This window comes from Ipomoea triloba, chromosome 4, assembly GCF_003576645.1.
Source record: "Ipomoea triloba cultivar NCNSP0323 chromosome 4, ASM357664v1".
NCBI classification, from domain to species: Eukaryota; Viridiplantae; Streptophyta; class Magnoliopsida; order Solanales; family Convolvulaceae; genus Ipomoea; species Ipomoea triloba.
In genome coordinates, this window is record NC_044919.1 from 25,086,665 (window position 1) to 25,100,930 (window position 14,266).

A 14,266-nucleotide genomic window follows, 5' to 3' on the forward strand; every position below is an offset into this window, starting at 1 on the left:
TTGGTGAGGCATGGAGAAGGTCCAAAACTCTCAAAAAGCAATGCCCGCTGAATTCGCTACATCTGCGGGACATGGTTCCTTCTACGGAGGCCTCACGGATGAGGGGAAAATGTTATTGGACTCCTCATCTCGTGGTGCTTTTGTATCTTCCTTACCATCCGGCGGGGAAGAGCTAATAGAAAGGATATCTTCCAATACATCTTTTTGGTACAATAAGATGGATAGACGCGTCGGCATGTGGGGTGAAGGAAAATGTTGCAAGTGATGCCAAAGTTGAAGCCATGAACGATGAGATCAAGAGATTACAAGCTATGGTGGAGAAGTTAGAGGCTAAGTCCAAGCTGTGCATCGCTCTTTATTGTAACATTTGTGGTGGCCCTCACGATACTAATAGTTGCACCTCTACTTCCGCTTGTGAGCAAATGGAGGCGGTGGACTACCAAAGAAGGAAAAGCTTCAATCAATATGGTGGGGATGGAGCAATTCACGCTTGGAACCAAGGTGACAGTTGGAAAAATAATGGAAGGTACCAAGGGAGACCTCAATTGAATCAAGGTGGCAAACCCACCTATAGTCAAGGTAGTGAAAAAAGGCCAAATTGCATATAGCCCACAAAATCAAGGAAGAGGACAAATAGCCCACTACCGACCACCATTCGTTTCCCAATTGGACTATCTTGGTCAAAGAAATGATTTGAGAGAGCATGATGAGATGTTGTCAAAGGCAATTTTGGAGCTTGAGAATGGTAGAGTTAATCTCAAACAAGAGATAACTCAAGAAATTAGGCAAGAAATAGCGGCTATATGAGGCAAGAGTCCAAAACAACAATGAAGACCATCGAAACCCAAATCTCACAAATGTTTAGAATGATGCCCGAGCGACAATGGGGACAATGTCCAAGTACCACGAAAAACAACCCCAAGGAGAGGGTTAATGTTATTGCCATTGTAGAGAAAGAAAGCCTTGGACAACGGGATACCATGGATTAGGTGTGTGGAGCCGGTTGTGTTGAAGAGATTGAGGAGAAGGGAGAAAGCAATAGACATAACAATATAGGATAGAGTAAAGAGAAAGACAAGAAATACAAAGAGAATCATGAATCCTATATTATTCATCATTCAATCCAATATATACATGAAATACAGAGTTTCAATATAACTACAAGTTTTTAAAATATGAAGAAATATTATCATAATATACTTCAAATAGTAATATACGCATATAATGCATATTGTTTAGCATTTTGTAAAAAGTCTACTCAAATAGATGTTTAAAAACAAAAGGAAATAAATACTCCTTATAATTAATTATCAGAATGTCCTATGTAATATAGTATGATCCAATGAGCTAATATTGCTTTAGAATCTACAACTAATTGGCACAATAATTTAGTCAATTGTTAATTTATGTTTCAGTTTCCCGACATAATAACGTTTCTTGATAGAAATAATTGATTAGAAAGTTTGTACAACGGTTAAGAAATGGGCCACTCCCTATAACATTCTTGTAATAAACAAAATCAAGAAAATATTTTAATGTTACAAGCTTTGAAGCGGTTCAACTAAAACTTTCCAAACACATATAAAAACCACCTAACCTTCCACACCAAACAAAAGCATCAATTCCCCTATCCTGTTCACAAAGGCCATCCATGGCCGCCGATGATGATCAGGACTTCAGCTTCCCAGCCACCACCGATGCGCTGCTGCCGCCGCGCTTCATTGAATCGCCGCCTCTTTGGTGGACGAACTCGGTGGCCTCCCGCCGCGAAAGGCTCCGCAAAGGAGGAGAAAATGGGGGGAAGTTTGATAGAACTAACAGCTTCTCCCCATTAGTTTCCAAGAAAGCCTATCATGTGCAGAGAAAGAGCTTTTCTTTCGTGGAGCGGGGCGCGACGAGGAGGAAGGTTATTGAGGATGATCATAGCAGCGATGATGAAGATGAAGAGGAGGAGAAGATGGATATGTTGTGGGAGGATTACTTCGATGAAGAGATGAAGAGAAGTAGTAAGGTGCAGGTTGAAATTTCTAATTCCAATCATCATCACAATTTGGCTCCGAGAGGGAAAAATAATAATAAGGTTGAGTGTAAGTGTGTTCGAGCCTTGAAGTTGTCCAAAGCTACCAAAATGCCAAGCATAGAGTTTTTCATCAATCTCTTGAAGAAGGTTTTCTTGATTCATGACTCTAAAAATCATCCTTCATTCAAGAAGCATTCATATTGATGATCATCATTATTTTCAAGTCTGTTGTGCTGGCATTTTGTTAATTAGTTTTACTTCAATTTTTATTTAATATGGGCATAATTTGCCAATTGATGACACCTTTGTTGAGTGGTCATAAAATTGAAATCCTGCTAGTGGGGTGATTATTTGGACTGAAAAAGATTGAAAAAATATCAAACAAATAATAAGAATTGAAACCTCTTTGGTGGGGCATTAATTTTTTGGACCGAAAAGATTGAGAAAAAATAATGAGTCTTTCAGAAAAAAAAAAATCTTAAGTCTTTACCTTCATTTTTTATTGGAAAACCAGCACTTTTCATCCCTAATTAATTGTAGAGAAATAATTTTTTTCCTTTAATTATATATATATTGTACTACGTAACTTTTTGTCTCTCAATTGTCTACGGAATGACTGCCATCTTTGAGTTTTACTAGGGTTCGTTGGATTAAAATTTAAAATGCCTCTTGGTAGACCGTAGACAATTGAGAGAAGAAAAAATCACTTAGCAGAATATTGAGAGAAAGAGAATAAAGGATGAAAAGTGCTATTTTCTTATAATTCATGGATAAAAAAGTTATTTTTCTTTTTTTATTTTTTAAAATATTTTTCATCTATTAACCCGAAACACGTTGACGGTGAGTTTAGAATACAGATCAGATCAATAATATCAGTGTATAAGCAAACTCTAGTATTTGGTTGAAGTGAAATGGCAGTTAGTTGCTCTATGGGTGATGTAATGTTTATGATAGAAAATTGATAAAAAAAAATATTTTTTTATATAAAAAATAAAGAAACGTTTACTCCAAACTCAGTGGCATTTTTATGTTGGTGCATGGTGTCAGATGGGGCAGGCCGTGCATGAAACCCATTATAAACAAACAAGAAATGTAAATTTCATTAGTCAGTATCAACAAACTTCAATTTTCTAGTATGGGATTGAAAGGCATGTGCCGTCTACTGATGATGATTTCATATTTTCATTTCGATATAATATATTCATTGACTACTTCTCTGCAACTAGTGGTTACTGTGATTTGTGAATTCACACTGCAACTCATTACTGTACTACTTTTAGTCTTATAACATTGTTTAGGTTTGCCTTTTTATGCTCAACTCAGTGGGGCGGTATTTACCTTTTGTCTTTCGGTAAGAGGTCGAGAAAGTAATTACGAACAGATGCTGTATTATAACATAGTCAGTAGTAGTCTATATATATATATATATATATATATATATATATATATATATATATATATCAAGTTATACTTTTTTTTTAGTATTTCATATGCCACAAAAACTTGTTTGAGATCATCTTGTATGAATCAAATTTCAAATAGGTAATACTTTTTGTATCCAAAATGTAGTACTTTTCTATGGGTTAAGTAATCTCTCTAGCTGTCACATTTTACCTGTCATATCAACTATTTATTCTTCGCTTATTTTTTAAGAAATTTTTTTATTATTTTTAAATTTAATTTTTTTATTTAATAGTACTTTTAATGTAGTTTATAAATATATTAATTTTATATACTAATACTAAAATTAATATTATGAAAAATTGAATTAAAAATAACTTTAGTTAAATGAGACAAAGAGTGTACTGCATTTTTACTGGAAAGTATTATTTATTCTTTGAAAATATTGATGAAATGTATACTTGTTGACTCAGCTCATATATAAAAATATTAATGAATTTCGCCAAAAAAAAAAAAATTTAAATACTTGAGATTCATTTCATGTGAGAAGATCTCACACAAGATCAATAGGTAATTTATAGTATCTTAATATCTAATTTAGTAACGTAAGAAGTATTAATGATTTGAACATATATTTAAGAACTACTTTTGATGCATAAGTCTATTTATTTTTCTTTATTACATCAGAAAGTATTAATGATTGAACTTAATTATGACATTGTTGTGTCGTTGTCATTTAATTTGCATGATTTTGGTTGGATCGTAAAAGAAAAGTGTGCTTAAGAAACTCAGAGTGTGATTGGTTCATGAGTTTACACATTAGGAATGAGAATCAAAATCGTATTTATTATTTGGTTTATAACTTTTTAACAAGCCACTGTGGAATTTTTTTTTTTTGAATACCCCTTTAATTAAAAACTTCATTCCCTAATTAAAAACATGTATCATTCCATCTTATTGGTAATATGATATTTCAGTTTGGATTAGTACTTTTAAATTTTCGTTTTGATTTTTTTGTTCATATTAGTGCTTTAGATGTCATTATATTAGGATCAGTTACCTTAATTTTTTATTTTTGAATTTTTAAAACCTTAATTTCCATTATAGGATCATACATAACTAAACATCAATATTGATAATCATTCCAATTCCACCTTACTACCAAATATGTAAAATACTTTCACCAAAACCCATTACTATTACCAAATATTTGATTCCAATTCCGATTTCGATTAATTTGTGTAAATCAAACACACCCTTATTCTATAAAGAGAGAAAATGAGAGATGGAAAAGCCTTCTCCATTCCTTCCAATTATGAACATGGTGGTTAAATGAGACAACAACTATAGAACATTCACATCATTATTACACTTCCATCATTAAAATCTTCTAGAACACATGTGAAGAGTTCTTATGGATACACAATCTGTGTATTTTTGGAAAGACAGCATTCTTCAACTTAATCAACTAGAGTGAGATAAATATATTACTAATAATAATAATATTTTTGTTGATGTGTTATTATTGTATTTAGCTTTTAAAAAAAATTTAATATATGATTTTTTTAATATCTCTTTACCTAATTTACTCTTAGGCAGATTAACCAATTTACAAATAATCAATAAAGTATTTTTCTTTTCTTTATACGGAGTATTTTATAAATGATAGCATCTCATAAGGTGATCATTAAAGATAAAAATTAAGAGGGAATTTTATTTTTTTTCTGTTAATTAAGATTAGTAGTTTGATTCCGATCTTATTTGCATTTGTTATTAACAGGTTTGGAGGAGGATTTCAGGCATGGTCGAGGAAAATTAAAAAGTAACTGAATTGTAAAATTAATGGTATTGTAATTTTAATTAATATTGATATTTTTATCAATTGGGGAACTCTAGCTAGTGTTGGGTCATGTTCCATATAATATGATGAATCTTTCTTTTGTCAGATACCTCAAGAACTAGCTTCGACATGGAGAGTTAAAATGTAATGACCTCTCTCATTGGGTCTTTCGATTGTAAACAAAAACAATATTTGTATCAAATATTATGTCATCAAATGAAATGGTTTATCACAAGTACTATAAGAACATGTTCATGACAAGTATCGTAGCCACATTAGGCAAGATTCATATTAGCATAAGAGGGTGTTTGGTAGTTTTCATCTTATCAATTAATTATCTGAAAATTATTTTTAAGGAATGTATTTGATGGGAGTAATTTTGTAGAAAATAAAAAAAAAAAGTAATTAATATGTTTGGCGTTACTTTGGAAACATGCATAGGAGTTAAATTACATAGAAAATTAATTAACATGTTTAGTTCATTAAAACTTTTCTAGGAAATTTTTTTTATATCTCCAATATATCATTATATTGCTAGCTATATACAAATATGTTAGGAATAAGTGTAAATAGATCATATTTTGATGATTCAAAAGTGTAAATCAAGATGAATATTTAGATCTCCAAATGTTTGTTTTGAAAGTCTAGAAAATAGGTTTTCATGTCGCTACAAAAATAAGTCGCTAAGTGTAGGTTAAACTACAAGGAAGTTTAACAAAGCAACTGTTTGATTCTAACATCATGAAGAGGTTGAGAGAGCAAGGGTAGTTGGTAGCAGTAAAGCCTTACCAATAGTAAGAATTTAGATGATGATGTGAAAGCTAATGTCACTAGCAACAGAGGTTTACATACATCAGAGGTCATCACACAGCATAAGTCTATATCGTGACATAAATGCTTACGTCAACATATAGCACGACTTGCAATAGCAAGACTATCAATCGAGCAACAAAGGTTTACATACATCAGAGGTCATCAAGCAGCATAAGTCTAGATCGTGGCGTAATTGTTTACATAAGCATATAGCACTACTTGCAATAGCAAGACTATCAATAGAGCAACATGAGTTTCAGTATGGGAGGATTAAGAATAGCAAAACTATTAGATAATAAAAGTTTTGTATAACATGAGTTTGGAGTAGCACAACTTCTACAATAGCATGACTTTTTCAAAGTAGTTTGACTCTTGATAAGCAACAAAGCTTATAACAGAAAAAGACAATAAGCAACTGGACATCTCAACCAACGTAACATTCATTGATAGATCCTTACTACTTTTGGAGTGTTGGTACATTATCGAAGATGCAGATAGTTGCATTTTCTATAAACAGGCCTTGAAAGTCTCAAAAATCAATATTTTAAGGACAAGTTGTAAGCACTTATTGGATGACATCTACACTTGTCAAATCTAAGTAGATTATTTTATTGCCAAGTGGGTGATTTAAATTTGTTTCTCTCCAATAGACAAATTTAAAATTTTACTATAAATAAATGGAATATTCAAACAAAAGAAAAGAAGAATATGCAATGAGTAACAAATTAAAGATATTTGATTAAGCATTCAAAAAACTACATACGCCATCATCAAGTTTTTTTAAGAGATTTTGCGAGTGCTCATTTGAAGATCTAGTTTCTTAAGTTGCTTAATTGGAGGATTCTTTCAACCTTTGTGTCGAAACATTGTAGATCTCTATCGTGGGTAGATAGAAGAAGAGTAGCATACCTTTTGTTTAGTGTGAAAAGTGAAAACATGCATGAGCACAGATTTTTTACTTAGTGAGGAAAGCACTTGTTGGGATCTCACTTGTAAATTGTGTGGGGATACCAATTTATTAGTGATTTCCCCGTGGACGATATGAGAAGAGTGGAGTAGAGAGATTATATCACATTTAAAGAAGTGTTTATCCTAATGAATCAGTTTTTAAGGTGATGAAGGACGGTAAGGTTATAATAGCCACTCATTCTCATATACAAGAATATATTGTTAGGAATACTGTAATTTAGATTTTGATGATATCAAAAGTTAGGAAATTTTAGTCCTCAATTCTTTTTACATCTTAGACTTAGGAGCTCTATTTGCTCAATTTGAATAGTCTAAACTATAACTTGAATAGTTAGAAAAAAATCTTTGAAGATCGAAGTTGAAGGCCAAAAGAGTTTGAGATAAAGAGTCGAAGAGTACAAAACTAGAAGGTTGCAAAGATCGAAGAGTAGTGGAAGGACCTACGTTACCGAATTTAAGGGGATTGTAAGAAAGATTTTAGTAAGAACAACTATTTGTAACCGAAAGGTTATAAGCTTTAAGTTTTGAATCATTAACTCAAATGGCAAGAGTTAACTATTCGAAAGAACTATTTGAAACATCCTCTGAGCAAACAGTTCGAAACCTTAAACAAACAAGCTTTAAGAGAAAATATGACTAAGGTTAAAGGAGTCCTAGGTACACATCTCGATGGAGATTTTTCTTTAAAAGCCTAGACAAAAGAGCAAAACAAAAAGTAAGTTCAGATAATAAAGGTAGTCCAATGATTGGAAAATCTGACACAAAAGTTAATCTCTCGAATTATCCATTGGTCATCACCCAATGGTTAAAAGACGTTTAAATGGGTGTTCCTCTAATGGAATCATTTCAAAATGCTTATAAATACCTTCAACCCCAAACAAATGAAAGAGCCGGTCAATTAAGTAAAAACTATACAAGTGTTCAAAAGCTTTCAAGTGTTTTATCAAGCGACTAATGTGATATAGAAACTAACCTACAAAGCTATATTCAATCGAGACTTTGGCTGACGAACAGTGAAGATCCAAGAGCCATGTCTATGTGCTGGAGATTCAACAATTATTTGTTGAAAATCTTGATATCTCTACCCAGTAGAAGTAGAAAGAGGCGAAATAAACTCTTGAGGAGTTCAAAAACCTAGACACTCAAGACTGGCTTTGTGTTTCAAGGCTTGAGGAATCTTCTTGTACTAAAGGGTCTAGTGCAAATTTCCTTGGAGTTTAAGGAGAAGAGTGGAGTAGGCTAGGTTTGGAAAAACTAATATATATATATATATATATGTGTGTGTGTGTGTGTGTGTGTGTGTGTGTACACACACACACACATTATAGCCAGGGGCAGAGCCAGGATTTGTTGGTGCGGGGGACCAATCACAAATTGAGAGAGAATAATAAAATACATTAATATTCATTTAACATATTCCAAAATACATCATTATATTACAAATCTACTAAAATTTAGAACGTCTCTCTTGCATGTCACGAAAATCATCTATAATTGAATCTATACTAAATTGTTTTGCAATTTGTTTTTCAATGTATACTAGCAAACAATAATTAAGAAATTCATCTTCCATCTTGTTACGAAGTGTAGTCTTTACTATATTCATGGCAAAAAAAGATCGTTCTGTAGTAGATATAGATACTGGAAGTGTGAGAATGAGAGTTACTACTCTGAACACAAGAGGATATATGTTCGATTTTCTAGTTTTCACCAACCATTGGCATAGATCAGAAATACTTTCTAGTCTTCTGAAATCAGGAAGTTGTTGCACATGTTCAAAATGTTCAAGTTGTGTTCTCAATTGTAAAATATCATAATCTTCAAAGTCTTGAGGATAAAACTTCTCTACCAACTTGCAAACATCATCAACTTTAAATGATATACGCATCTCTTTTGGATCTAATGATGAATTGAGAATAATTAACTCCATTGCTTTATCATCAAATCTATTGCTCAACTCTTGCAACTGAGAATCAATCACGGAATTGAAAATATCAAATTTGTAATGATGTCCAATTGTTAATTCATCTTGTTGATGCCTAGCCCTACCTCTTCTTGCAATATATTGAGCATCAAAGTCTGGCACAGTTATGTTGACAGTTTCACAAAAAGACTTCACACTTGCAACTAATTCATCCCATCCACTATCTCTTAAATTCTGAATAAGCAATTTAGTAAATGACACAAGATGCATTGCGTTCAATATTTCTTGAGATTGAAGTTGCAAAGCTTGGCAAAGCATATTAGAAATCTCCAAAATTTTTCTCATGAGATGCATAATGAATACAAACTCAAAAGAAGTTAATACCTCATAAGCTGCATCGACATCTCCACGGTGAGCATGTGTAGTTCCATCTTCAACAATATTAAGTAAAACTTCACATGTTGCACTATACATTCTCATCAAACTTGAAATAGATTTCAAATGAGAACTCCAACGAGTATCACCCGACTTTTGTAAAGAACCAATTTGATTAAGACCCCTCACACTTTCAAGCTCATCAATACTAAGCAAATGAGCAATATTTGAGGCATGTGCAACTTTCAACTTGTCATTGCGCTTAATGCCCAAACAACATTACTAATAGAGTTCAACTTGGTGAAAAATTGATGGACAGAGATGACTTCCTTTGATGAAGCTACTAATGCCAATTGCAATCGGTGTGCAAAACAATAAACATAATAAGCATAAGGACATTCATCCAAGATTAAAGGTTTCAATCCATTCCATTCTCCACACATGTTACTTGCACCATCATAACCTTGTCCCCGAATATTTTGAACATCAAGATTATGTCGAGATAAGATAGAAAAGATAGATTCTTTCAATGTTGATGCCATAGTGTCGCTAACATGAACAACTCCAAAGAAACGTTCTTGTATAAAACCATCTCTATTTACAAATCTCAAGACAATTGACATTTGTTCCTTCTTTGATTCATCTCGAGCTTCATCAACAATGATACAAAATTTTGCATCACCAATTTCTTATTGGATAATAGCACTTTTTACTTTAGTTGCCAACACTTGCAAAATTTTCTTTTGTATTGTTGGTGATGTATATGATGCATTTCGTGGAGCTTTATCAAGAACTTTTGTTACTTCATCATTAAAAGAGGCAATAATACTCAATAGCTCAAAAACGTTTCCACGGTTCGTTGATGTTATTGACTCATCATGACCTCTAAAAGAACATCCCAGAAATGCAAGCCATCTCATTGCCTCAATTGAAGTTCTCAAACGAAGTCTATTCTCTGCTATTTCTTAAGATGTGAATTTCTCAATATGTTGTGCAATGTGTGATTGTTGGTTCATGAGATCTGCACAAGCTTTCTCGGCATTTCGGTGAGGGGAGGTGAGATCTTTCCCAATATGTGCTAAAAATGAGCAATTTTTTCCATCTCTAACTTTCTTCCAAGATCTAAACCCATTGATAGTAAACGCATCCAATCCGGAAAGCCCATCTTGAGTATGAAACAAACAACATGGTAGACAAAATGCTGCATCTTTACTAGGAGAATATTCTAACCAAGAAGGGAATAACTTAAACCAAGATGCTTGAAAACTACGAGGATGCTTTTTTCCCGATTTTGGATACTTTGAAAGCAAACATTGATATGGGTCGGCCTTGATATAAGCTCTCCTAACTTCATCATGCTTCTCAATGGGGCACTTCCATATTGGTAGTCACAATCCCGGATCACGTTCTAATACTTGAATATCAAACTTCTCATTGATTTCAACTCTTTGAGCTTTTTCAGGATGACTTTCAAAATTCAATGGTTCAATACTTGCAAATGGATTTACTTGAGATGTTGAATCTTCAGAATTCTTTCTTTTAGAGACATTATGTCAATTGATTTTTATGACAAAAACAATTCCTAAAAATACCTTATCATTTGTATCTATTCCAGAAGTGATAGACTCTTCCTCTCTCACTTAGAATCACTATCTCTCAATGGTGATAGTTCATCCCAATATGAATGATCATCAGTAAGATCATTTTGGTAATAAGAGGAATAAGAAATTAAAAATTTGTGACTAAAAATTCATATAAATTATCTCGATGTTGTATGCATCTGGGTCAAACCAAATTATCCATATCCTCTTATACAATATATCATTTGATACTCATTGCTTTAGTTTTATTAAATCTATTTTGACACTTTTAAAGAATCATACCGTACTTATGATTATCATTTGGTGTGCCAAAATGTTATGATACCCCTCACACAAGTATTGATATTTTTGGGGACATCATACTTGATATATTTTAATTCAAATGTACCTCACTGCATATCAATATCAAATCCCCCATCAACCTAGTACGTGTAAACTATTTCCCATCACTACTACAAAAAAATGATACTACGTCGCCTAATTAATGTCTGTTTTTGACAAACCGACGTTATATGTCAATTAAATAAAGTAAAAGTAATATATATTATTTACGATGTCGGTTCTTGGCAAAAATCGACGTCATATGTTAAAAAAAAATTAAAGACATACGACGTCGGTTTTCCTAGAACCGACGTCGTATGTTCTAAATAAATTTATTAAAAAAATGTAAATACATACGAAGTCGGTTCTCCCCAGAACCGATGTCGTATGCTCTAAATAAATTTATAAAAAAAACATAAATACATACGACGTCGGTTCTAAGGAGAACCGACGTCGTATGTGATAAATAATTTATTAATAAAAAATTAAAGACATACGGCGTCGGTTCTCCCCAGAACCGACGCCATAAGTCTTTTTTTATTTTATTTAATAACACATTTCAGACTTCTCTTCATCCCTTCACCACCATAAAGCCACTTCGCTGACTCTTAGTCCAGAGCCATTCCCAATAACCTTCCAGCCAACGGCTCCAAGCCCACTTCCGACTTCAGTGCCAAATGCCAATGCCGCTACCTACCATACCAAAGCCCTGTCAATGGCATCCATAGTACGTGCTCCCTATCACACCTGCTGCTTTTAGCTTCTTCCTTTGTTCTAGGATGACCTTTCATCCAATTTAATTACTCACCTGTCCACAACAAACAGCGAGCCTCCAGACCATCGGCGAGTGGCAGATCTGCCGCCAAGAGCACCGAACAGCGACATTGAACAACGAACACCGCAGCAACGTCTACGGCGGCCTCCAGACCATCTCCAATAGAGCAGCGAACCTGACTACGGCGTGAGCTCCCTCCGGTCGTCTCCTTCAGGTACATGCATCTTCTTCTTCTTCTTTCTTATTATTATTATTATTATTATTATTATTATTATTATTATTATTATTATTATTATTATTATTATATATGAAGTCATTTGGTAGTTGTTGTAATTACTTAGGTATTAAAAATTGATATCTTATTAATTTACATCTGGATGGGATATTAGATATGCCGTTATCCGTTTTTAATTTACTGTTTACAGTTTTTATTAATTTACAGTTTCTATTTTTTTAATTAAAAATTGATACAACGTCGGTTTTTATATAAAACCGATGTCGTATCTATTTTTTTTTTTTAAATAGAGATACGACATCGGTTCTTTGGAAAAACCGACATCGTATCTCTATATATTTTTTTAAAAAAATTACATACGACATCGGTTTTTTTATTTTTTAAAAAACCGACGTCGTATAATTTATTTATAACGTCTACTAGAACTACGTCGGAAAATAACTGACGTCGTATGTCCAAAATAATCGACGTAAAAAGGTATTTTTGTAGTAGTGCATTCTGCGTTCATATTCTTAGTATGCAGTCCAATTCTTATATCACCGCCATTTGCATATCTTTATGGATTATATATAAGGTTATAAAACTCCTTCTATTTACATAAAGCCCATGATAAAGAACCAATAGATACGCTGACTGCATACTAAAGATCTGTTTCTCGGCATTAGGGGGAGATATATCCGAATTTTAATGCCGAGAAAACCATGAAATAGAATGATCTTCATTATAATCCACGTACCGGTAAAACTGAACCAGAAGTTCAGTAGATAATCTATTGAGATATTAGCAAAATCTGCCAAACATATATAGCTATAACGTATATATAAACACTGATCATGTTGATCAGAAAGAAAAGTGACAAGGTCCCATACATAATCCCCAAATTGGACCAAATATGTTTATCTCGATACTCCTTGACGCATAGGAGATTTATCGATTTAAGAGATATGAAACATAATACTAGCAAAAAGCATTGTCGTCACTTTTGCCTTAAAAAGAATTATGTCCTAAAAACATCTGTCCAGGAGACAAAAACCCTAGTAAGGTGCACCAAACAAACATAACATTAGGGATGCAGAACAATCAGATCTTAATACTTGGGAAATTTCAACGATCTGATTAAATTATCATGAATTTGGGAGAAAATTATATAGTTGTCGACAACAAACGCCTATATAATTGCTCATTTAAATAAACTGGATCCAGGTGAGGTGCCAGAACCATCCTCATTATTTAATATTTAAAGAAGCAATTAAGGCATAGCTTAACTCATTAAAATAGATTCTCTTGATAAAACGTACACCATTGAATGTTAACCATGCTGGTTATAAATGGATGTTTGTAAGAAAGAGAAATGAAAACAATAATAGCGAGTGTTTTGTAGCACATGGGTTCACGCAGATACCCTTGATTGATTTTAATCAAATCTCCCATGTATGATAACATGTAGTTCTGCTATACAAAGATAATTGGCATTATAGACTTAGATATGCAAGTAACAAACGTCATGACCACATAACAATAAGGTCATTGGACGATATGGTCTTTATATGACCTTAGCACAGGTCATAATTGACTAAGTTATTCTCCTTTTGAAGAAGGAATTATGTGTCACTACGAATTCGTTAAAGGATTACGAATGGAGTTATTACCCTCATTTAGAAGGGATAATATGTACCATAAGTGTTCTTTATTGAATTGTAAATGAGCATAGAATTACTAAATTTGATCCTTGATGGATTTATAATTTAACATTACAACATATTTGTTGTTGAATTACAAAGGCTTTACTTAAAATAGTAAAAGCAATTTCCTCCTGAAGCAGGAAAATGTAAATATATCGTTAGTACTGGTTGATGGGCTACAAATCGTATTATTTACTATCTGAGCCTATGTTGGTGTTATAAACATCATAAAGAGCTTCATGCTATTAGTTCATGATCTAAAGATGAATTTTAGACATAAAGGACTTGGAAAACTAAGTATTATCTCGAT

At 32.9% G+C, this 14,266-nt stretch overlaps 2 protein-coding genes across 2 annotated transcripts; one reads left to right on the forward strand and one right to left on the reverse strand.

Annotated features, from left to right (window-relative positions):
* The first annotated feature begins 1,651 nt into the window (after positions 1 to 1,651).
* LOC116016051 lies at positions 1,652 to 5,240 on the forward strand. The gene is made up of 2 exons (XM_031256215.1): positions 1,652 to 2,167; positions 5,202 to 5,240. Exons 1-2 carry the CDS (start codon positions 1,652 to 1,654, stop codon positions 5,238 to 5,240), a joined length of 555 nt encoding a protein of 184 aa, XP_031112075.1.
* A 3,250-nt stretch (positions 5,241 to 8,490) lies between these two features.
* Positions 8,491 to 12,259, reverse strand: LOC116016052. Its single transcript, XM_031256216.1, has 4 exons — positions 12,073 to 12,259; positions 9,723 to 9,991; positions 9,352 to 9,603; positions 8,491 to 9,201 (listed from the first exon to the last, which is right to left on the reverse strand). Exons 1-4 carry the CDS (start codon positions 12,257 to 12,259, stop codon positions 8,491 to 8,493), a joined length of 1,419 nt encoding a protein of 472 aa, XP_031112076.1.
* Positions 12,260 to 14,266: the final 2,007 nt, after the last annotated feature.

Coding starts and splice junctions, on each gene's coding strand:
- LOC116016052 (XM_031256216.1), bottom strand. CDS start 12,259: ATGTACCTGAAGGAGACGACCGGAGGGAGCTCACGCCGTAGTCAGGTT. Junction 9,992..12,072: donor TCGCTGTTTGTTGTGGACAG/GTGAGTAATTAA, acceptor TTGTTGATGAAG/CTCGAGATGAATCAAAGAAG. Junction 9,604..9,722: donor AATGTCCTTATGCTTATTAT/GTTTATTGTTTT, acceptor TTGGGCATTAAG/CGCAATGACAAGTTGAAAGT.
- LOC116016051 (XM_031256215.1), top strand. CDS start 1,652: ATGGCCGCCGATGATGATCAGGACTTCAGCTTCCCAGCCACCACCGAT. Junction 2,168..5,201: donor TCATCAATCTCTTGAAGAAG/GTTTTCTTGATT, acceptor TGTTATTAACAG/GTTTGGAGGAGGATTTCAGG.